The sequence below is a fragment of the Salmo salar genome, chromosome 15, assembly GCF_965601325.2.
Source record: "Salmo salar chromosome 15, fSalSal1, whole genome shotgun sequence".
NCBI lineage: Eukaryota > Metazoa > Chordata > Actinopteri > Salmoniformes > Salmonidae > Salmo > Salmo salar.
Genome location: NC_138305.1, coordinates 64594072 through 64619290, shown reverse-complemented (window position 1 = coordinate 64619290; position 25219 = coordinate 64594072). Strand labels below are relative to the sequence as shown.

General features: G+C 44.1%; 1 protein-coding gene across 6 annotated transcripts in view; it reads right to left on the bottom strand.

Moving 5' to 3' along the window:
* Positions 1-25219, bottom strand: part of LOC106571792 (serine/threonine-protein kinase WNK2) — a 139951-nt gene that overhangs the window by 26513 nt on the left and 88219 nt on the right. For 5 of the 6 annotated variants that reach the window (XM_082961952.1, XM_082961954.1, XM_082961953.1 and 2 more), the window contains 4 exons: positions 22947-23108; positions 22113-22643; positions 12301-12654; positions 11984-12033 (listed from right to left, as the gene is read on the bottom strand). In XM_082961952.1, coding sequence (XP_082818078.1) covers positions 11984-12033; positions 12301-12654; positions 22113-22643; positions 22947-23108 — 1097 coding nt within the window. The remainder of the gene's footprint in view (positions 1-11983; positions 12034-12300; positions 12655-22112; positions 22644-22946; positions 23109-25219) is intronic. The other variant, XM_082961956.1, reaches the window with a different exon arrangement.

Below are 25219 nucleotides of genomic sequence, written 5' to 3'. Positions count from 1 at the left end.
AGATTTAATAAAAGAGTCTACGATGGTTGTCAACGGCTCTAGCATTGAGCCTATTCCTGCAACAACTGGTCTGCCTGGATAATTGCCTTGTTGTGTTTTAGGTTTGTGTAATTTCAACAAAATCTACAGGCATGGACATATGGCACATTTTTGCCATATTCATATTCCGGTAATATTCTGGTGTGATAAGGTTGGTTAATAGGGTTTGCTCCAGATTAGAGCATATTTCCCTTGGAACACCTGTGTGGGATCAAGACTCAGTTTTCTATAGACACGTTCATTACAGAGTTGTCTCTGAATTTCTTCTTTATATCTTTCATAGTGTAAAACAACCACAGCACCCCCCTTGTCTGCAGGTTAAATAACCAAAGATGAATCTTTCATTAATTCAAGTGCCTGTTCTTCTGTTCTAGTGAGATTCTTCTGAATGTGGTTTGTTTGTCTCGTATACACTGACATGGCTTCTTGTTCGACTAACCTACAATAGGTATTAATCGAGGAGTTGTTAACCATAGGACAGAATTTGCTTTTGGGCTTAAAATGGGTACCGGTTCTTTGATCTGTTCCTAGGCCCGAAACAGTGTTTTGAGAAAAAACATGCTTAAGTTTAATCTTGCGAAAGAATTTAAACAGATCTACTTTCGTATCGAATGGTTTATCTGTACATTTAGGTACAAAAGAGAGGCCCTTAGATAAGACTGAGACTTGCGCCTCAGTAAGGTCTTTTTTGGAGAGGTTAATTACCGCGTCCTGCTGTAGCTCCGTGTCCACGGCCTGTGTTCCTGGTCCCCTCTTCGACCGCTTGCCTCTCCGACATCGTTTCTTTTCTTTCGTGGAGCCTTGTGTTGCTTCTGGGCAAAAAAAAACCCAGACTGTGTGCAATGATAGCTGGAGTCGCTGTCTGTAGGGAATTCGCTCTCAGTGGATGCCTCTGTGTCCAAGTTTCCATGTCCTCCCGCTTCTGCGTCCCCCGGTCAGTAGTGCGTCCCTAAGTCGGCCTCGCCGTGCTCCTGTCCTTGGGCCTTCCCATGCGTACACCTGGTTGAGCTAGTAGTCCTCTGTGTCTTGCTGATATTTCTTGATCTTTGTTGCTTGTAGAAAGTCTCTGTATTTCTCAATGGACTGATTGATAGTGTCATCTATGTCTGTGTGTACCCAATGATTAATGAAAACTTGCTCGGTAGGTCTATGTCCTCATTGTGGTTTTACAGATGTGTTTAATACGTCTTATTTACACACTTTATTCGAATATTTATGAAATGTATTGTGGCAACGAAGGGGGTCGAGTGATAAATGGCAGATATGTGAGAGCAGAACTAATAAACGGGCCCTGCCCGATCACCAAAACTACAATTCCCAGAAGCAAGGGGAACCCTCAGAAGGTGGAGCCGACCCACAGATAAAGGGTCAAGACAAACCAGGAAGGGCGAGAGAGGGCTGGAAGGATCTATGAACCATAGAGAAAAAGACAATTGATATTGGCTGGATTTACCGTGTATGAGCTGGACTGTTTTAGACTTACCTGTTGGCGTTTAGACCTGGACCTACCGAGAACCAGATTTGTGTACCGAACCCTGCTATCCTTGACCTTGCCTGCGGCCTGGGTGGACCAGGACGGAGAAACAAACCCACAGGTACTGTCATGTTCGAAATAACTTTCATTCTGGGCTGATTTTGGTGACATTTTCCCCACTTAATTTGTGACAAAAGCTCCTAACCTTGAAGAAGTTTGCCACGGTATATTGTTATATTTGGAAGCACTTACTAGTTTTTCCTTCGCCTCAACCCCTTTCGATGCGTGGAACGGATGTGGGTGGGGCTTGGTCTACATAAGGGTGCAATTTTTTTTTTACTCACAAAAGCTCTGACGAAGGCCGTGAGGCTGATACTTATATGTGTATTAAAATAATAAAAAGTGTCGAATTTGGTCCCATATTCCTAGCATGCAATGATAATGGACAGTTCCCTGCTCCCCTCTCGCTGTCTGTGTGGCTGGTAGCCTAGGCCTGTTCACAGAATGGAATTTGCAACACTCGTTGTTGCTGTTTGGAAAGCCACAAGCTCTAAGGCGAGACAATACATCATTGCTGACCTTAGGCATGAAGGTGAGGTTAGGTAAGGTTACCTTGGATAACCCCGGGGCAAACTGTAAGCATTAATGGTGGACTGACAATGCGAGCCGCTCACTCACTCGCATTGCAGATCTCAGGGCATGTAGTAGTCCAGCAGCTCAAAAAAGGCTGCTGTGAAAAGACCTCAAGCACAATAGACAGGTCACAAGACAGGACTAAAGGCTTAGAAACTTTTTAGTGAAGCAACATGAAGGAGAGATTCACTATATATACACAAAAGAATGTGGACACCCTGTCAAATGAGTGGATTCGGCTATTTCAGCCACACCGTTGCTGACAGGTGTATAAAATCGAGCACACAGCCATGCAATCTCCATAAACAAACATTGGCAGTAGAATGGCCCGTACTGAAGAGCTCAGTGACTTTCAACGTGGCAACGTCATAGGATGCCACCTTTCCAACAAGTCAGTTTGTCAAATTTCAGCCCTGTTAGAGCTGCCCCGGTCAATTGTAAGTGCTGTTATTGTGAAGAGGAAATGTCTAGGAGCAACAACGGCCCAGCCGTGAAGTGGTAGGCCACACAAGAGCACAGAACGGGACAGTCAAGTGCTGAAGCGTGTAATTATAGTCTGTCCTCGAATGCAACACTTACTACAGAATTCCAAACTGCACAAGAACTGTTAGTCGGGAGCTTCATGAAATGGGTTTCTATGGCTGAGCAGCCTCACACAAGCCTAAGAGCACCATGCGCAACGCCAAGCGTCGGCTGGAGTGGTGTAAAGCTCACTGCCATTGGACTCTGGAGCAGTGGAAACACGTTCTCTGGAGTGATGAATCACGCTTCACCATCTGACAGTACGACGGACGAATCTGGGTTCGGCGGGTGCCAGGAGAACGCTACCTACCCCAATGCACAGTGCCAACTGTAAAGTTTGGTGGAGGAGGAATAATGGTCTGGGGCTATTGTTCATGGTTCGGGCTATTCCAGTGAAGGGAAATCTTAACGTTACAGCATAACAGCATTCACATTACAGCATTCTTGACGATTCTGTGCTTCCAACTTTGTGGCAACAATTTTGGGAAGGCCATTTCCTGTTTCAGCATAACAATGACCCTGTGCACAAATTGAGGTCAATACAGAAATGGTTTGTCGAGATAGGTGTGGAAGAACTTGACTGGCCTGCACAGAACCCCGACCTCAACCCCATTGAACGCTGACTGCGAGTAAGGCCTAATCGCCCCAATATCAGTGCCGACCTCACTAACGCTCATGGCTGAATGGAAGCAAGTCCCTGCAGCAATGTTCCAACATCTAATGGAAAGCCTTCGCAGAAGAGTGGAGGCTGTTACAGCAGCAAAGGGGGACCAACTCTATATTAATGCCCATGATTTTGGAATGAGATGTTTGACGAGCAGGTGTCCACATATTTTTCAGCTAAAAAGACTGCTGTGAAATACCCTCAAGCACAATAGACAGGACCGAAGACAGGGCTAAAGGTTTGGATACTGGGCATAAACGATGCTCTCCCTTCATAAAACGACATAACAGGGGAAGTTCTCTTTCTTTCAATTATTCATTTCGATATCTCACATGAGGGATTCATCAGAAACTCACACGTCTGTCGGAGACAGACAGGTCAAGTGGCGAATGAGGTGAGCCCCTCCCCTCATCATAGAGAGCCAGTTGGCCACCCTCTGATCACTCTCCCTTCTCTTCCTCACGAAGAGTACTACTCTAAGCTCTCCTCAGCACAACTTGATTTGTTTTCCTGTTCAACTGTTCACAGGTGTGCTGCAAAGTTATGCCGCTAAGTGCAGGTTTTTCCTCTCTCGTCTTCTGTGTTGGGTGACTTTACTGAAAGGAAAGTGTTTGCATCAAGTAAGAATACATTTTTCCACTTTTTCCTTGCCATTTGTTTGCTGCGGTAGCTAGCATCAAAACTTGGCTAGCTAAGCTGCAAGGCTTAAGCTTTTCTACTTGGAAGGGTAGAATCACTAGCTTTCTCTCTCGTTTAGCTCAACCCACTACCGTGCCGCATTGACTAGATTTTGTTTTCTTGACATTTTCAAACAGTACATCTATATTTTCCAACATTTGGGTGAGGTTTTTTTCTCGCCGGAGTAGCCTCGTTTTACTGCCAAAAATAAAATTAAACCATCTGGTGTGGTAACACCACAATGTCAAATACAGGTAGCCTAGTCAAATAATTAACATCCAATCAAATTAACTGTTACTCTCTCGCGGGAAACCTTCACTCTTGTGCAGACATTTAGAAACGAAACATGACCATTTAAAAAATAAGCCACGGGAGTTTTTGAGTGAGAATAAAGACGTGTATAAAAGCAACAGATTCCATTAATAAGAAGGGGCTAGAAGCGTCTTATATGCTGAGTTACCGAGTGGCCAGGACAGGCAAGCCCCATACTATTGTGGAGGACTTAATTCTTTCTGCTGCCGCAGATATGGCTGGGACAATGCTGGGGGAAAAGGCCAAAAAAACTATACAGACAATTTCTTCATCAAACAACACCGTTTCACGACACATCAGTGATATGGCAGGAGATGTTTTGAAACAATTACTGCTTCGCATACAAGCCAGTGAATTATATGAGTTACAGCTGGATGAGTCAACAGACGTGGCGGGCCTGGCACAGCTCTTGGTAAATGTCCGTTACGTTTATGAGGGGTCAATTAAGGAAGACATCCTCTTCTGCAAACCACTGGAAACCAGGACAATATGAGCGGATATTTTAAAGTACTGGACAGCTTTGTGACATCAAATGGACTTTGGTGGTCAAGATGTGTTGGTATCTGTACTGATGGCGCAAAAGCCATGACAGGGAGACATAGTGGAGTGGTAACGCCACTTGGGTACACTGCAGCATCCACTGAGAGGCTCTTGCTGCCAAGGGAATGCCTGACAGCTTGAAAGACGTTTTGGACACTACAGTGAAAATGGTTAACTTTGTTAAAGCAAGGCCCCTGAACTCTCGTGTATTTTCTGCATTATGCACTGATATGGGCAGCAACCATGTAACGCTTTTACAACATACAGAAGTGCGCTGCTTATCAAGGGGCAAAGTATTGACCTTTTTTTTTTTTATTGAGAGACGAGCTTAAAGTTTTCTTTGCTGACCATAATTAACACTTGTCTGACCGCTTGCATGATGACGAGTTTCTCACACGACTGGCCTATCTGGGTGATGTTTTTTCTCGCCTGAATGATCTGAATCTAGGATTACAGGGACTCTCTGCAACTATATTCAATGTGTTGGACAAAATTGAGGCTATGATGAAGAAGATGGAGCTCTTCTCTGTCTGCATTAACAAGGACAACACACAGGTCTTTCCATCATTGTATGATTTTTTTTTGTGTGCAAATTAACTCAAGCTTACGGACAATGTCAAATGTGATATAGCGAAGCACCTGACTGAGCTGGGTGCGCAATTACACAGGTACTTTCCCGAAACGGATGACACAAACAACTGGATTCGTTATCCCTTTCATGTTCTGCCTCCAGTCCACTTACCGATATCTGAACAAGAGAGCCTCATCGAAATTGCAACAAGCGGTTCTGTGAAAATTGAATTTAATCAGAAGCCACTGCCAGATTTCTGGATAAGGCTGCGCTCAGAGTTTCTTGCCTTGGCAAATCGTGCTGTTAAGACACTGATGCCCTTTGCAACCACATACCTATGTGAGAGTGGATTCTCGGCCCTCACTAGCATGAAAACTAAACACAGGCACAGTGTGGGAAATGATTTAAGACTGAGACTCTCTCCAATACAACCCAACATTGCAGAGTTATGTGCATCCTTTCAAGCACATCCTTCTCATTAACGTGTGGCGAGTTAATCACAATTTTTGATGAACAAATAAGGTTTTATATGTAAATGGCTAAATATAATGATTATTATTTGTGCCCTGGTCCTATAAGAGCTCTTTGTCACTTCCCACGAGCCGGGCTGTGACAAACTCACACTCATTCTTATGTTTAATAAATGTATCGTTTCGTGTGTGTGTGTGGCAGGCTTACAATGATGGCAAAAAACAACATTTGATAGTGCGCTGAACCTGGTGCCAGAGGGGGTATGCAGCTGGAGGTTGAATGTTTGAAGGGGTATGGGACTATAACAAGTTTGGGAACCACTGGACTAGACCAAACCATCCTAGCGTCACTGCTTATCAGTCTAGAGCCATGCTTTTGTTTGGTGTAAGATTGTGCTAACTAGCTAGGCTACTAGCTCACGAGGTGAACGCTAGCTACATTGCTAACATTGTTAAAGGATTAGCAGTTTTTTGGCACCATGGAGCCTGCTTGCTCAGCCCAAGGGACAAACCCTTGACCAGCAAAGTCCAAACCAGACTTTTTGCCAACATGAATGTCAAGGACATGGAGGAGCTAGGCATCGGCAAGCCACCAGTGGTCGAGCAGTCACTGGCCAACCACCTCAACCTCAGTGCCTTGTCGCTGACAAGCACATCTCTCCCTGGTAAGAATGACCACTTTTCTGCATCCATCTATCAAAAGGTCTACGTGTCTATGGCACGTTCTGTACACGCGTTGAATAATACGTCCCTACTGCTGGCTTACCAGGCCAATTTGATGCTTGAGCTGCACAATCTCCTAACTATCAGCAAGCCTAACCCAGATCTTTGGGAAGAGATCTGTCGTCAAAGGCTGTCACCGTGCCATGAGCCTTGTAGTGGTGGGGAAAAGAGCTTTGTGGCTCAACTTGTCCAGCCTGTCGAGAAAGCAGATTTCCTTATTTCCTTGACGTTCCTGTCGAGAAGAAGGATTGTTTGGTCAGGTGATACAGCGCCTCTTCAACCTCAGGAGGCTGAAGAAATTTGGCTTGGCACTGAAAACCCACAAACCTTTACAGATCCACAATTGAGAGCATCCTGTCGGGCTGTATCACCGCCTGGTATGGCAACTGCACCGCCTGTAACCGCAGGGCTCTCCAGAGTGTGGCGCAATCTGCCCAACGCATCACCGGGGACAAGCCACCTGCCCTCCAGGATACCTACAGCAACCGATGTCACAGGAAAGCCAAAAAGATCATCAAGGACAACAACCACCCAAGCCACTGCCTGTTCACCCCGCTATCATCCAGAAGGCGAGGTCAGTACAGGTGCATCAAAGCTGGGACCAAGAGACTGAAAAACAGCCTCTATCTCAAGGCCATCAGACTGTTAAATATCCATCACTAGCACGTTAGACGCTGCTGCCCTATATACATAGACTTGAAATCACTGGCCACTTTAATAATGGAACACTAGTCACTTTAATAGTGTTTACATATCTTGCATTACTCATCTCATATGTGTATATATGCATTCTATCCTATTCTACTGTATCTTAGTCTATGCCGCTCTGACATTGCTCATCCAAATATTTATATATTCTTAATTCCATTCCTTTACTTTAGCTTGTGTGTATTGTTAGATATTACTTTTTAGATATTACTGCACTGTTGGAGCTAGAAACACAATTTGATTTAATGAATCTAACCTTTGAGTGAAAAAACAAAACTAAATTGTCATCAAGAAATAATTGTTTTATCAAAAACATGCGTGTCACAATTATTGGCACCCCTAGAAATTCTTATGAACAAAATCGAATTGATGTACACTACCATTCAAAAGTTTGGGGTCACTTATAATTTCCTTTTTTTTGTCCATTAAAATAACATGAAATTGATCAGAAATACAGTGTAGACATTGTTAATGTTGTAAATGACTATTGTAACTGGAAACGGCAGATTTTTTTAATGGAATATCTACATAGGCGTACAGAGGTCCATTATCAGCAAACATCACTCCTGTGTTCCAATGGCGCGTTGTGTTAGCTAATCCAAGTTTATAATTTTAAAAGACTAATTGATCATTAGAAAACCCTTTTGCAATTATGTTAGCACAGCTGAAAACTGTTGTCCTTATTAAAGAAGCAATAAAACTGGCCTTTAGACTAGTTGAGTATCTGGAGCAACAGCATTTGTGAGTTCGAATACAGGCTCAAAATGGCCAGAATAGAAAGAGTGGGAGGCCCCGGTGCACAACTGAGCAAGTTTGAGAGACAGACGCCTCACAAGTCCTCAACTGGCAGTTTCATTAAATAGTACCCGCAAAACACCAGTCTCAATGTCAACAGTGAAGAGGCGACTCCGGGATGCTGGCCTTCTAGGCAGAGTTCCTCTGTCCAGTGTCTGTTATTTTGCCCATCTTAATCTTTTATTTTTATTGGTCAGTATGAGATATGGCTTTTTCTTTGCAACTCTGCCTAACACAAAACAAGGACATTTCTATGTGACCCCAAACTTTTGAACGGTAGTGTATATTCCGATTTAATCTGAGTCTTTGGGAACATTTAAAAAGGTCATCCATGACTTTTTGTTTCACTGGAGTGTAAATGTGACACACAGGCTAAACTCCCTTAGTCATCTATCAGCATGGGAAAGGCCAGAGGACACACAAATGAAATGAGACAAATGGTTGTTGCCTGATTTGTAAAGGTCAATGTCTATAAAAAGATATCTACATGCCTGAAACTACCCATCTACACTATTAGGGCAATAATTAAGAAATGTAAAACTGAAGCTGTGATGAACCTGCCTGGAATAGGACGCAAGTGTATTTTGCCCCCTCGCACCGTGAGAAGCATGGTTCAAGTGGCCAAAAAATTTCCAAGGATCACAGTTGGAGAATTGCAGAAGTTGGTTACATCTTGGGGTGTCCAAAACGACTATTAGACACCACCTCCAGGCACACAAGTTATTTGGAAGGGTTGCCAGAAGAAACCGTCTGGAGTTTTCTAAATGTCATTGGAACTTAGATTGGAACCAGGTTCTATGGTCTGATGAGACTAAAATAGAGCTTTTTGGCAACAAACACCAAAGGTGGGTTTGGCATAAAAAGATGCATGGTGATCCACTGAAGTATGGTGGTGGAGGCTGATTTTACTTACAAAGGCCCTGGGAAGATTGCTAGGATACATAGGCATCATGGACTGAGTTGTCATTGGAAAAAACTGAGTTGTCATTGGATCTTTCAGCAGGACAACGATCCAAAGCATACCACCAAATCCACACGAAAATGGTTCACTGACCATAGAATCAAGCTTTTGCAATAGCAATCCCAGTCCCCTGACCTAAACCTCTGTGGGGTGAGCTGAATAAAAGAGTCCACAAGTGAGGACCAAGGACTCTGAAAGATCTGGATAGTTTCTGTATGGAGGAATGGTGTCAAATCTCTTCCTATGTGTTCTTCCACCTCATCAAACATTATAGGAGACGGCTCAGAGCTGTTATCTTGGCAAAAAGAGGGTGCACAAAGTACTAAATGCAGGGGTGCAAATATTTGTGACATGCAGGTTTTTGAATAAAATAAATATTTTTTTTATGACGATTTTTTTTTCTTTGCAGAATTTTAACTCAAAGGTTAGATTCATGATATTTTGAGTGTAAGATAAAGCTGATAAACAACAATTAAATTTTTTACAGCCTTTTATGTTAATATTTACCTAGGGTGGCAATAATTCAGGAGAGCACTGTATGTGCTCCTAGAACCCTTCCCTTTGTGCAGCAACCCATTCGCATGGGTTCGCTCTCAAGGAAGACGGAGGGAATACACTCTACCCGAGGGGCCCCCGTGCCACGGGCTCTCTGGTGATCGAGTCTGGGCTACTCGCCACAAGAGCAGGGAACTGGCCTGCATGCGCAGTCCAGTCCTGGGTCTGGTCCACTGTTATGAAGAAGTACAGACTGCAGTTCGCTCTGAAACCACCCGTTTCAACTGAATTTGGGAATCAGCAGTGGCTGGCAACTCAGCACGAATACTAGAGCAGGAAATCTCCTCTCTATTAAGTAAAGGCGCTATCAGGGCGATTCCAGCGGCAGAGAGCCACCTAGGCTTTTATTCCCGGTACTTCCTGGTTCCCAACAAATGTAGAGGTGTCTCGCTCTATTTATCGAGGCGGCTGTTAACCTCAGTTGACCTGTAGGATGCTTATTTTCACAAACATCCTGCCAGCACACAGGAGGTTTTTAAGGTTTGCATTTCAAGGTACAGCCGACGAATACCTCGCTGTTCCATTCAGGCTAGCGCTAGCTCCCCAAATGTTCAGCAAATGTGTAGAGGCAGCTCTCATATCCCTGAGAAACAAGGGTCTGAGAATCTCCAGCTACATAGACGATTACCTGCTTTGCTCCCCATCCCGAGAGCAAGCGGTGCGAGACACGGCTTCCCTAGTAACCCACCTCTCCGAGATAGGGTTCAATATCAATCAGAAAAAGAGCTGTTTGGTGCCATCACACAGAATAGAATACCTAGGCATTATGCTGGATTCTCTCTCTTATGATGCAACACTCTCAGACGACCGCATCGAGTTGTTTCCGACAGTGCCTCTCCCTGTTCCACAGGGGCGCTCAGTCACGTTCAGGGCATGCCTCCGAGTGCTAGGGTTGACTGTGTCCACCATCTCAGTAGTACCCCTCTTGGCCTACTGAGGCTGAGAGATTTCCAGCGCTGGGTGTTTTCCCAACTTCTGTGTACACGCCGTCACCTCAATTGTCAGATAAAGGTGACCTCCAAATGTCTCTCGGCCCTCCGTCACTGGAAGAGGCGCAGTTCACATGGAGAAGACAATAAATGGAGTGTGGACCCCACATCTCCGCATTGCTCACATAAATGACCTTGAGTTGCTGACAGTGTTTCTTTCCCTGAGACACTTTTGACCCTCCCTTCGGAATAGTCACGTCTTGATTAGAACGGACAATAAGACTGTGGTGGTGTACATCAGCCGCCAGAGGGGCACTCCCTCCCTGCGCTTACAGACTAGCCGTCAGGATTATTCTGTGAAGCAGAGCACACCACGTGACTCATGTCCTGGGGCGTACTGAACGTAGCAGCGGACTTATTGTCCACGGGGAATCCCCTTAAAAGGGAATGGAAACTTCATCCCCAAGTGGTGAAACAGATCTCAGAGAGATACGGTCAAGCATCTGTCGAGCTCTTCGCAGCGCAAGAAAACGTGCACTGCCCTGCCCGTTGTTCTTTGCACTTGCAGGAGACGCACCACTGGGGGTGGACACACAGGCACACCCATGGTCGAGGGTGTTGCTTTACGCTTTTCCTCTTCTAAGCCTCATACTCCCCCACTCTAGCCAGAGTGAAGGAAGAAGGCTCATCCCTCATTTTGGTAGTCCCTCGATGGCCCTCCGGGTCTGGCCTGTGAGAAGTTAAACCTGGATGTGACAGGCCTGCCTCTTGGAGTCAGTCTATCCAGAGTGCCAGGGCTCCTTCTACACACTCACTGTATGGAAACAAGTGGTGCATTTTTGAGAAGTGGTGTGACCAAAAACAGATAATTCCTTACCAATGCTCTGTATCCAAGGTTTTATGCTTTCTGACGAACCTTATGGACAGAAGGAAGGCTTTCTCCACTGTTAAGGCCTACCTTGCCGCTATCTCGGCCGGTCATATAGGCTTCAACAATAACATGTTGGGAAAACACCCCATTATGTCGCTTATATCCAGTTCCAAAGCCTTTAATCCCGTCATGGGATTTGTCTATTGTGCTTGAGGCTATTTTACAGCAGCCTTTTGAGCTGCTGGAAAATGAGATTAAATATCTCTCCTTTAAGACCGCTTTACTGGTTGCCCTTATGTCCGCAAAGCGAGTGAGTGAGCTGTATGCACTGTCAGTTCACCATTCGTGCCTACGGTTTGGCCGTGGTTTTACCAAGGTTCCGTGTTGCCCAATTATGCCTTTATGTCTGAGGTTGTTATATTACCCTCATCCTGAGAGACGAGATTGATAGGCATCACTGAACTCTCCATGGTCTCTCCTAAAACACCACCAAATCTCTGCACCAGATAGCCATCTGAAGAGTTGAGTCAGCTCATACCTGTCGTAGGAGTAGCTGGCCCATGAAGCCTGCTTCTCTACACCAGGATCCTGCAGACAAAACAAAGTGAGTATGTTCATGCTTTGAAAGAAGGGTTGGGACGTAAACATGGATTGTGTCATTTTTAGCGAAGTCATAAACGGAGATGAGTGTGCAGGGAAAGTTGGGGAGGATACTTGGGGTGCAGAGATATTGGTGATGCTGTTTTAGGAAAAAGTAGAGGGAGGGTCAGGGAGGGGCTGAGAAAGGGGAGAATTGAGGGACTGAGATTCAAGGGCTTAGGGAGGGGACGTATAGGTCAGGTCAGTCCTCCATACCTCCAGATTGGACTCTGTTTGAGCCTGTCCCGAGGTGAGTGTGGTCCCTGAGCAGCTGCTGGCACTGGCCTGGTTCTGCTGAGTCAGGCTGGTGCTGGCAGGCCAAGGGGCTGCTGTCTGGGAGTCAGGGGGTAGTGGAGCTGGAGCCTGTGGTTGGCTCTGTCCTTGGGCCTGATGCTGGGACTGGGTTTGGCTGGGGTTTTGGTTGAGGTCAAGCTGGGTTGCGGCAGTACCTGTGCCAGGGTCCGGCACAGTCTGTACTGGAGGGGAAAAAACTGCAGGCTGGGAAGGCTGATTAGGCTGTGCAAAGGGGACGGCATCTGGAAGCTGGGCCTTGGCCTGCTGCTGGACCTGCTGATGTAGGGAGGGACATATATTATATTGGTGGAGGACTCAACATTTATTTATTTATTCTTTATTTAACCAGATAGGCCAGTTGAGAACACGTTCTCATTTACAACTGCGACCTGGCCAAGATAAAGCAAAGCAGTGCGACAAAAACAACACATAGGTAGACATAAACAAACGTACAGTCAATAACACAACAGACAAACCTATGTCACTGGAATGTCATTGGAACTTAGATTGGAACCAGGTTCTATGGTCTGATGAGACTAAAATAGAGCTTTTTGGCAACAAACACCAAAGGTGGGTTTGGCATAAAAAGAGACATGGTGATCCACTGAAGTATGGTGGTGGATCTGTGATGTTGTGGGGCTGTTTTACTTCCAAAGGGAAGTAAATGTAGAAGAGTAGGGAGGTAAAGCAATAAATAGGCCATAGAGGCAAAATAATGACAATTTAGCATGAACACTGGAGTGATATATGTGCAGATGATGATGTGCAAGCAGAGATACTGGGGTGAAAAAGAGCAAGAGGATAAGTAACAATATGAGGAGGAGGTAGTTGGATTGGCTGTGTACAGGTCCAGTGATCGGTAAGCTGCTCTGACAGCTGATGCTTAAAGTTGGAGAGGGAGATATAAGACTCAAGCTTCAGTGATTTTTGCAATTCGTTCCAGTCATTGGCAGCAGAGAATTGGAAGGAAAGGCGGCCAAAGGAAGTGTTGGCTTTGGGGATGACCAGTGAAATATACCTGCTGGAGCGCGTGCTACGAGTGGGTGTTGCTATGGTGACCAGTGAGCTAAGATAAGGCAGGGCTCTACCTAGCATAGACTTATAGATGGCCTGGAGCCAGTGGGTTTGGCGACGAATATGTAGTGAGGGCCAGCCAACGAGAGCATACAGGTCGCAGTGGTGGGTAGTACATGGGGCTTTGGTGACAAAATGGATGGCACTGTGATAGACTACATCCAGTTTGCTGAGTAGAGTGTTGGAGACTATTTTGTAAATGACATCGCGGGCAGCAATCGGTTGAAGAGCATGCATTTAGTTTTACTAGCATCTAAAAGCAGTTGGAGGCCACGGAAGGAGTGTTGTATGGCATTGAAGCTCGTTTGGAGGTTTCTTAGCACTGTGTCCAAAGAAGGGCCAGATGTATACAGAATGGTGTCGTCTGCGGAGGTGGATCAGAGAATCACCAGCAGCAAGAGCGACATCATTGATATATACAGAGAAAAGAGTCGGCCCGAGAATTGAACACTGTGGAACACCCATAGAGACTGCCAGAGGTCCGGACAACAGGCCCTCCGTTTTGACACACTGAACTCTATCAGAGAAGTAGTTGGTGAACGAGGCGAGGAAGTCATTTGAGAAGCCAAGGCTACTGAGTCTGCCGTTAAGAATGCGGTGATTGACAGAGTCGAAAGCCTTGGCCAGGTCGATGAAGACGGCTGCACAGTACTGTCTTTTATGGATGGCAGTTATGATATCGTTTAGGACCTTGAGCGTGGCTGAGGTGCACCCATGACCAGCTCGGAAACCAGATTGCATAGTGAAGGTACGGTGGGTTTCGAAATGGTCGGTGATCTGTTAACCTGTTGGGTCTAGGGGGCAGCATTTGCACGTCTGGATAAAAAAAATGTACCCGATTTAATCTGGTTACTAATCCTACCCAGTAACTAGAATATGCATATACTTATTATATATGGATAGAAAACACTCTAAAGTTTCCAAAACTGTTTGAATGGTGTCTGTGAGTATAACAGAACTCATTTGGCAGGCAAAACCCTGAGACATTTTCTGACAGGAAGTGGATACCTGATGTGTTGTATTGACTTTAAACCTATCCCATTGAAAAACACAGGGGTTTAGGAATATTTTGGCACTTCCTATTGCTTCCACTAGATGTCACCAGCCTTTACAAAGTGTTTTGAGTCTTCTGGAGGGAGATCTGACCGAACAAGAGCCATGGAACGTTGATGTCCCATTAGACACCTGGCGCGCTAGTTCATGTTGGGTACCCTCGTTCCAATACGTTATAAAAGAGTATGCATTCGTCCACCTTGAATATTATTCATGTTCTGGTTAAAAAAGGCCCTAATGATTTATGCTATACAACATTTGACATGTTTGAACGAACGGAAATATATTTTTTCCCCTCGTTCATGACGAGAAGTCCGGCTGGCTTACATCATGTGCTAACGAGACGGAGATTTTTGGACATAAATGATGAGCTTTTTTGAACAAAACTACATTCGTTATGGACCTGTGATACCTGGAAGTGACATCTGATGAAGAGAATCAAAGGTAATGGATTATTTACATAGTATTTTCGATTTTAGATCTCCCCAACATGACGTCTAGTCTGTATCGCAACGCGTATTTTTCTGGGCGCAGTGCTCAGATTATTGCAAAGTGTGATTTCCCAGTAAGGTTATTTTTAAATCTGGCAAGTTGATTGCGTTCAAAAGATGTAAATCTATAATTCTTTAAATGACAATATAATATTTTACCAATGTTTTCTAATTTTAATTATTTAATTTGTGACGCTGACTTGACTGCCGGTTATTGGAGGGAAACGATTTCCTCAACATCAATGCCATAGTAAAACGCTGTTTTTGGATATAAATATGAACTTGATAGAACTAAAAATGCATGCATTGTCTAACATAATGTCCTAGGAGTGTCATCTGATGGAGATTGTAAAAGGTTAGTGCATCATTTTAGCTGGTTTTATGGTTTTGGTGACCCTGTCTTTGACTTGACAAAACATTACACACAACTCTTGTAAATGTACTGTCCTAACATACTCTAAATTTATGCTTTCGCCGTAAAACCTTTTTGAAATCGTAAAACGTGGTTAGATTAAGGAGATGTTTATCTTTCAAATGGTGTAACATAGTTGTATTTTTGAAAAATTTGAATTTTGACATTTATTTGGATTCAAATTTGCCGCTCTTGAAATGCACCTGCTGTTGATGGAGTGCACCACGGGTGGCACGCTAGCGTCCCACCTAGCCCCAAGAGGTTAACTTGGCTTTCGAAGATTTTAGAAGGGCAGGGCAGGGCAGGATGGATATAGGTCTATAACAGTTTGGGTCTAAAGTGTCTCCCCCTATGAAGAGGGGGATGACCGGGGCAGCTTTCCAGTCTTTGGGGATCTCAGACGATGCGAAAGAGAGGTTGAATAGGCTAGTAATTGGGGTTGCAACAATTTCGGCGGATAATTTTAGAAAGAGAGGGTCCAGATTGTCTAGCCCAGCTGATTTGTAGGGATCCAGATTTTGCAGCTCTTTTAGAACATCAGCTGTCTGGATTTGGGTGAAGGAGAAGCGGTGGGGGGGGGTCTTGGGAAAGTTGCTGCAGGGGGTACACTGAGATATAGCCCTTGGTTGACCCCAGACTTGACTGCCCTTGACCTGCACAAAAACATCATGTGGCGTTCTGCATTAGCATCAAATAGCCCCCGCGATATGCAACTTTTCAGGGAAGTCATGAACCAATATACTCAGTCAGTTAGGAAAGCTAAGGCTAGCTTTTTCAAACAGAAATTTGCATCCTGTAGCACTAATTCTAAAACGTTTTGGGACACTGTAAAGTCTATGGAGAATAAGAGCACCTCCCAGCTGCCCTCTGCACTGAGGACAGGAAACACTTTCACCATCGATAAATCTACGATAATCGATCATTTCAATAAGCATTTTTCTACCCCTACCCCTCGATTATCGTAGATTTATCGGTGGTGAAAGTGTTTCCTGTCCTCAGTGCAGGGGGCAGCTGGGAGGTGCTCTTATTCTCCATAGACTTTACAGTGTCCCAAAACTTTTTGGAATTAGTGCTACAGGATGCAAATTTCGTCCGGTTGGAATATTATTGAAGTTCTAAGTTAACCCCTGTGCGGCCTCCGTCCCGTATTAGCATAACAAAATTTAATAAAAAAAATGTTTTCAATTTCTTTTTCAAATTATATCGTTTTATAGATACACCTCTCCTGAATCGAACCACGTTGTCCGATTTCAAAAAGGCTTTACAGCAAAAGCAAAACATTAGATTATGTTAGAGGAGTATATCGTAAAAGTAGCCACATAGCCATTTTCCGACCAACCACATGCATCACAAATAACCAAAAAACAGCTAAATGCAGCACTAACCTTTGACAATCTTCATCAGATGACACACCTAGGACATCATGTTACACAATACATGCATTCTTTTGTTCGATAAAGTTCATATTTATATATAAAAACAGCATTTTACATCGGTGCGTAACGTTGACTAACTATTTTCCCTCAAATGCATCCGATGAAACAGCGCTACAATTTACTAAATTACTATTCGAAAACATTTTTAAAATGTAATATTGTCATTCTAAGATTTATAGATTAACCTCTTGGGGCTAGGTGGGACGCTAGCGTGCCACCCGTGGTGCACTCCATCAACAGCAGGTGCATTTCAAGAGCGGCAAATTTGAATCCAAATAAATGTCAAAATTCAAATTTTTCAAAAATACAACTATTTTACACCATTTGAAAGATAAACATCTCCTTAATCTAACCACGTCTTACGATTTCAAAAAGGTTTTACGGCGAAAGCATAAATTTAGAGTATGTTAGGACAGTACATTTACAAGAGTTGTGTGTAATGTTTTGTCAAGTCAAAGACAGGGTCACCAAAACCATAAAACCAGCTAAAATGATGCACTAACCTTTTACAATCTCCATCAGATGACACTCCTAGGACATTATGTTAGACAATGCATGCATTTTTAGTTCTATCAAGTTCATATTTATATCCAAAAACAGCATTTTACTATGGCATTGATGTTGAGGAAATCGTTTCCCTCCAATAACCGGCAGTCAAGTCAGCGTCACAAATTAAATAATTAAAATTAGAAAACATTGGTAAAATATTATATTGTCATTTAAAGAATTATAGATTTACATCTCTTGAACGCAATCAACTTGCCAGATTTAAAAATAACCTTACTGGGAAATCACACTTTGCAATAATCTGAGCACTGCGCCCAGAAAAATACGCGTTGCGATACAGACTAGACGTCATGTTGGGGAGATCTAAAATCGAAAATACTATGTAAATAATCCATTACCTTTGATTCTCTTCATCAGATGTCACTTCCAGGTATCACAGGTCCATAACGAATGTAGTTTTGTTCAAAAAAGCTCATCATTTATGTCCAAAAATCTCCGTCTCGTTAGCACATGATGTAAGCCAGCCGGACTTCTCGTCATGAACGAGGGGAAAAAATATATTTCCGTTCGTTCAAACATGTCAAACGTTGTATAGCATAAATCATTAGGGCCTTTTTTAACCAGAACATGAATAATATTCAAGGTGGACGAATGCATACTCTTTTATAACGTATTGGAACGAGGGTACCCAACATGAACTCGCGCGCCAGGTGTCTAATGGGACATCATCGTTCCATGGCTCTTGTTCGGTCAGATCTCCCTCCAGAAGACTCAAAACACTTTGTAAAGGCTGGTGACATCTAGTGGAAGCAATAGGAAGTGCCAAAATATTCCTAAACCCCTGTGTTTTTCAATGGGATAGGTTTAAAGTCAATACAACACATCAGGTATCCACTTCCTGTCAGAAAATGTCTCAGGGTTTTGCCTGCCAAATGAGTTCTGTTATACTCACAGACACCATTCAAACAGTTTTAGAAACTTTAGAGTGTTTTCTATCCATATATAATAAGTATATGCATATTCTAGTTACTGGGTAGGATTAGTAACCAGATTAAATCGGGTACATTTTTTTTATCCAGACGTGCAAATGCTGCCCCCTAGACCCAACAGGTTAATATCTCTTGAAAGCACCTGTAATGCCAGATTAAAAAATAACTTTACTGGGTAATCACACTTTGCGATAAAAGGGGATGCGATACTCAGAACAATAGGCTAGCAATACAGGTCAGCGCCATCTTGGAACAATCGCATATCAAATCTAGTCTTGTATACTATTGTCAATAATCCCTTACCTTTGATTATCTTCATCCTTAGGCACTTCCAGGAATCCCAGGTCCACAACAAATGTATTTTCGTTCTAAAAAGTTAATCCTTTATGTTCCATTAGCTTGTTGTTGTTAGCGCGTTCTGAAGGCTGCACCAAAAGTTCCGACGTGCGCGGGGCTACTCTTTCAACAAAATGCATTTTTTTCTTATTTAGGTTCGTTCAAACATGTCAAACGTTGTATAACATAAATCTTTAGGGCCTTTTTCAACCAGAGCTCCAATAAGATTCAAGGGGGACGATTGCATTGTCTTTATAAACGTTTCGAAAGGGGAGGGTAGCCAGGGGCGCCGGCGTCATAATGGTGATGGCCCTCTCCGTGTGACCACGTTCCACAGCGTGTCATTCTGTCAGTTTTCACAGTAGGAGACTCAAATCACTTTGTAAAGACTGGGGACATCTAGTGGAAGCAATAGGAAGTGCTCAAAGAACCATAGCTCACGGTGTGATTAATAGGCAACATGATGAAGTTGAGTGCGCAATTCATAATTCCACTTCCTGTTTCGATCTGTCTCGGGGTTTTGACTGCCATATGAGTTCTGTTATACTCACAGACACCATTCAAACAGTTTTAGAAACTTTAGGGTGTTTTCTATCCACAAGTATTAATTATATGCATATCCTAGCTTCTGAGTTTGAGTAGTAGGCCATTTAAAATGGGCACACATTTTTTTCAAAATGCACTGTGGCGCCCCCTATCCTAGGCGACCGTCAAGAGGTTAAAAAGGCCCTAAAGACTGATGCTATACAACGTTTGACATGTTTGAACGAACGTAAATATAACTTTTTTTGACGTGACATTTTGGCCGCGCTTCCTACACTTGGAGTAGCTTAATGAACGCAGCAACAACAAGGAGTTATTTGGACATAAATTATGGACTTTATCGAACAAAACAACATTTATTGTGGACCTGGGATGCCTGGAAGTGCCTTCTGATGAAGATCATCAAAGGTAAGTGAATATTTCTAATGCGATTTATGATTTTAGATGACTCCAAAATGGCGGGTATCTGTATTGCCTAGTGTATTTTTCTGAGCGCAGTACTCAGATTATTGCAAAGTGTGCTTTCCCCGTGAAGCTTTTTTGAAATCTGTCACAGCGGTTGCATAAAGGAGATGTTCCTCTATAATTATTTGAATAACAGTTTAATATTTTATCAATGTTTATGATGAGTATTTTTGTAAATTTTTGTGCTAATTCACCGGAAGTATTGGAGGAAAAATATTTTCTGAACATCACGCGCCAATGTAAAATACTGTTTTTGGATATAAATATCAACTTGATCGAACAAAAAATGCATGTATTGTGTAACATGATGTCCTAGGAGTGTCATCTGATGAAGATCGTCAAAGGTTAGTGCATAATTTTAGCTACATTTCTGGTATTTGTGACGCCTGTCCTTGCTAGGAAAATGGCTGTGTGGTTTTTCTTGTGTTGGAACTGTCCTAACATAATCTAACTTTATGCTTTCGCCGTAAAGCCTTTTTGAAATCGGACAACGTGGTTACATTAAGGAGACGTGTATCTTTAAAATGGTGTAAAATAGTCGTATGTTTGAGAACTTTGAATTATGACATTTTTTGGTTTTGAATTTGGCGCTCTGATTTTTCACTGGCTGTTGAATAGTGTGAACTGCTAGCGTCCCACCTCCCCAAGAGAGGTTAAGATGGTGAGGAAAACACTTTTAAAGAGCAACCAGGCTTCCTCTACTGATGGGATGAAGTCAATATCCTCCCAGGATACCCTGGTCAGGTCGATTAGAAAGGCCTGCTCGCTGAAGTGTTTTAGGGAGCGTTTGACAGTGATGAGGGGTGATAATTTGACCACAGATCCATTACGCATGCAGGCAATGATCGCTGAGATCTTGGTTGAAAACAGCAGAGGTATATTTAGAGGGCAAGTTGGTCAGGATGATATCTAAGAGGGTGCCCATGGTTACGGATATAGGGTTGTACCTGGTAGGTTCCTTGATAATTTGTGTGAGATTGAGGGCATCTAGCTTAGATTGTAGGACAGCTGGGGTATTAAGCATGTCCCAGTTTAGGTCACCTAACAGTACGAACTCTGAAAATAGATGGGGGGCAATCAATTCACATATGGTGTCCAGGGCATAGCTGGGGGCTGAAGGGGGTCTATTTTTTAAAATTTTATTTCACCTTTATTTAACCAGGTAGGCTAGTTGTCATTAGCAAGTTCTCATTTGCAACTGCAACCTGGCCAAGATAAAGCATAGCAATTCGACACATACAATTAAACACTGGAATGATAGATGTGCAGAAGATGAATGTGCAAGTAGAGATTCTGGGGTGCAAAGGAGCAAGATAAATAAATAAATAAATAAATACAGTATGGGGAGGAGGTAGGTAGATAGATGGGATCTTTACAGATGGGCTATGTACAGGTGCAGTGATCCGTGAGCTGCTCTGACAGCTGGTGCTTAAAGCTAGTGAGGGAGATATGAGTCTCCAGCTTCAGAGATTTTTGCAGTTCGTTCCAGTCATTGGCAGCAGAGAACTAGAAGGAAAGATAAACAAAGGAGGAATTGGCTTTGGGGGTGACCAGGGAGATATACCTGCTGGAGCGCGTGCTACAAGTGGGTGCTGCTTTGGTGAGCTGAGATAAGGCGGGGCTTTACCTAGCAGAGACTTGTAGATAACCTGTAGCCAGTGGGTTTGGCGATGAGCATGAAGCGAGGGCCAACCAACGAAGGGGTCTATAACAAGTGGCAACGGTGTGAGACTTGTTTCTGGAAAGGTGGATTTTTAAAAGTATAAGCTCGAATTGTTTGGGCACAGACCTGGATAGTATGACAGAACTCTGCAAGCTATCTCTGCAATAGATTGCAACTCCACCCCCTTTGGCAGTTCTATCTTGTCGGAAAATGTTATAGTTAGGGATGGAAATTTCTGGATTTTCGGTGGCCTTCCTAAGCCAGGATTCAGACACGGCTAGAACATCCGGGTTGGCGGAGTGTGCTAAAGCAGTGAATAAAACAAACTTAGGGAGGAGGCTTCTAATGTTAACATGCATGAAACAAAGGCTTTTACGGTTACAGAAGTCAACAAATGAGAGTGCCTGGGGAATGGGAGTGGAGCTAGGCGCTGCAGGGCCTGGGTTAACCTCTACATCACTAGAAGAACAGAGGAGGAGTAGGATAAGGGTACGGCTGAAGGCTATAAGAACTGGTCGTCTAGTGCGTTCGGAACAGAGAGTAAAAGGAGCAGATTTCTGGGCGTGGTAGAATAGATTCAAGGCATAATGTACAGATAAGGGTATGGTAGGATGTGGTACGGTGGAGGTAAACCTAGGCATTGGTTTGTGTAAGTGTATTGTATACATAAACTCAGTTACATATTATCATGTCTATAAAAACAGAAAAATAATAGCTATGTACACAAAAACCTTTGTTCCATTCCTGTCCTCCTCTTATATTTACCTGTCTTAAGGGCAGAAAGCTGGGCAGAGCAAGTTCAGGTGCAGCAGCGGGGTGTGAGTATGTGGGGTGTGTGACGTGTTGAAAAGGTAGGCGTACAGCAGCAGGGTTTGGGTGCATGTGGTGTGTATTCTGTGGTTGTGTGTTCTGTTGTCCAGGCAGTGAGGCAAGGTGTGAGTGAACCGGGTGTGTGAGAGTGGGGAGCTGTGTGTGAGGGTGTGTGTGTGTCATAACACTCTGTTGCAGAGCAGCGGGGTACATCTGCTGATGCTGTGGCAGTGTGGGTGCTGTCATGGCCAGCAGGGGTGTGTGTGAGGATATCGGGGGCACAGAGGTGGGGGGCGCCAGAGCATTCTCTATATGCAAGGGGGCGAGGGACGAGACAGAGGGGGGCAGAGTGGCTGGCTGGCCTGGGGAGACGTAGAGAGGGGGCAGAGAGGAGGGGTAGGACTGGGGAACAGGGCAGGGGTGAGGGTAGGTGTCACATCCAGTCAGAGAGGTCACCACTTGAATGTTGGGATACGGTGAGGAAAACTGGGAAGATAAGAAAAGGGTAGACTAAGAAAGCAATCAGAGACCAGGGTTTGGAGTATGGAACCTCCATACTGCAGACCGATCAGGCAAGCAAAAGGCAAATTGCAAAAAATTGCATATTTCTAATACAGTGCACAACTTTTGTGCTCAACTAAGAACCAAAGTCCTTGATACTTTTTAGTGGTCAAATGCAATAAGCACATCTACCTACATAGGTTGGCTACATATGGTACCAAAAAGAAAGACAGGGAATAAAGAATGATCCATCACAGGTAGCAGTAAAAGTGAGAGGGGAGGGGTTACCTGGGAAAGGTGTGTTGGTGGCAGAGATGTGGAGACCTGCAGTGGCTGCAGCTGCTGAAGGACAGAGGCCTGAGCCAATAGCTGCTGAGAAGGCGATGCCTGGGAAGGCAGACTAGATGATGATTGGTGGTGCTGGGAAAGGCTTTGAGCAGCAGGAAAATTCTACAGACAGCACAAGCGAGGGAGTGTAAGATAGAAAAATAGAGCGAGAGAGAAAGAGAGGGGAGAAATTAAGTGGGATAAGGCTAGGTCTCTGGTTACATCTCTCAATTGGACATCTGCTTTTCCTGCTATTGACCCAAATCAGAAATCAGGCTTACATTTCCCATCCTGTCCCTGTCTCTGTGCCAGGAGTCAGCCAGCATCTGCTACTGTTACTGCTGCACACTCCACAGACAAAACAGGCCTGAGGGACTGAGGGGCTGGCGGATGCAGCGGATAAAACAACTATTATTGTTTTCATTATAGTTTCCAATATCTCTCCATTTGGCCACGCTCAGAGGAAACTCCTGTTTATTAGGCTACTAGTAGTTTGGTGATTCACCTAACATACAATACACTTACACAGCTGGTCCTCATCCCAGGAGCACCAAAACAAACCAACAGCTTTGTCATAAATAAATGTTTATCTGACAGAGAACGTGTATTCGTTTTATCTCCCTCTGACAGTGTTATTTAGACAGTGTGTATTGAGAGGAAGGGAGATCTACCTGGTTCAGGAAAACTGTGTTGTAGAGATAGGGTTGGTTCTATGAAGAATGAAAACACAGGGTCAGAGAACTGAAACTTGACTCAAAAGGGGAACACTGTACTACTGTACGGTTAGCCCTTCGGTTTGGAGCGAGCAGTCGCACCACGCTTCGCTCCACAGGTAATATTACACTTCACTACATTACAACGGCTTGATTTGTTTGATCTGAGCAATTCTTCTTAGCTAGCTACATAGCCGTCTTTGTATCAAAGATAATTGTGTAGTTTAGAGTAATTGAGTAATTATCGAGGCTAGCTATCTTCGTCCTCCTAACGTAGTCAACACTGCTAGCTGCTAGCTAGCTAGTCATCACTGCTAGCTAGCCAACTTCTACGGACTAGCAGCACTGCAGAAACTATTACATTACAACGTAACGACTTGATTAGTGTGGTGTTAGTGTTAGTTAGCCAGCTACATAGTTGTCTTTGTTGTCTCTGTATCTAAGATAATTGTGTAGTTTGAGTTTGAGTATTATTGAGGTGAGCTAGCCAGCCGCGACGCGGCGCCAGACTTACTCAACACACCTAGTCATCATTAACCCACTGCCAGCTAGCCAACCGTTACCGACTAGCAGCGCTGTAGATACTAATACTTTACAACGGAACGATTTGACTAGTGCAGTGTTACCTAGCTAGCTACTTAGTTGTCTTTGTCATAGCTTGATAATTGTTAGCTAGCCAGCCATCGAGGTTAGCTAGCCAGCTATTTCCGTCCCCCGCGACGCCATTTTTCCTAACCCAGCCAACTATTACCGACGAGCAGCATTGTAGAAACTAAATACATTACAAGGAACGTCTTGATTAGTGTTATGTTAACTAGCTAGCTACAAAGTTGCTTTGTATCATGACAAGGTGTAGTACTGAAACTATCGAGGTTACCTAGCCAGCTACACGTTCAAAGTCAACAACGCAGCCACTGCTAGCTAGCCTACTCCACCAGCCAGCAGTACTGTATCATTTTAGTCAATAAGATTTTTGCAACGTAAGCTTAACTTCCTCAACATTCGAGACGTGTAGTCCACTTGTCATTCCAATCTCCTTTGCATTAGCGTAGCCTCTTCTGTAGCTTGTCTACTATGTGTCTGTCTATCCCTGTTCTCTCTCCTCTGCACAGGCCATACAAACGCTCCACACCGCGTGGCCGCTGCCACTCTAACCTGGTGGTCCCAGCGCGCACGACCCACGTGGAGTTCCAGGTCTCCGGCAGCCTCTGGAACTGCCGGTCTGCGGCCAACAAGGCTGAGTTCATCTCAGCCTATGCTACCCTCCAGTCCCTAGACTTCCTGGCGCTGACGGAAACATGGATTACCACAGATAACACTGCTACTCCTACTGCTCTCTCCTCGTCTGACTACGTGTTCTCGCATACCCCTAGAGCATCGAGCCAGCGGGGTGGTGGCACTGGAATCCTCATCTCTCCCAAGTGGACATTCTCTCTTTCTCCCCTGACCCATCTGTCTATCTCCTCATTTGAATTCCATGCTGTCACAGTTACCAGCCCTTTCAAGCTTAACATCCTTATC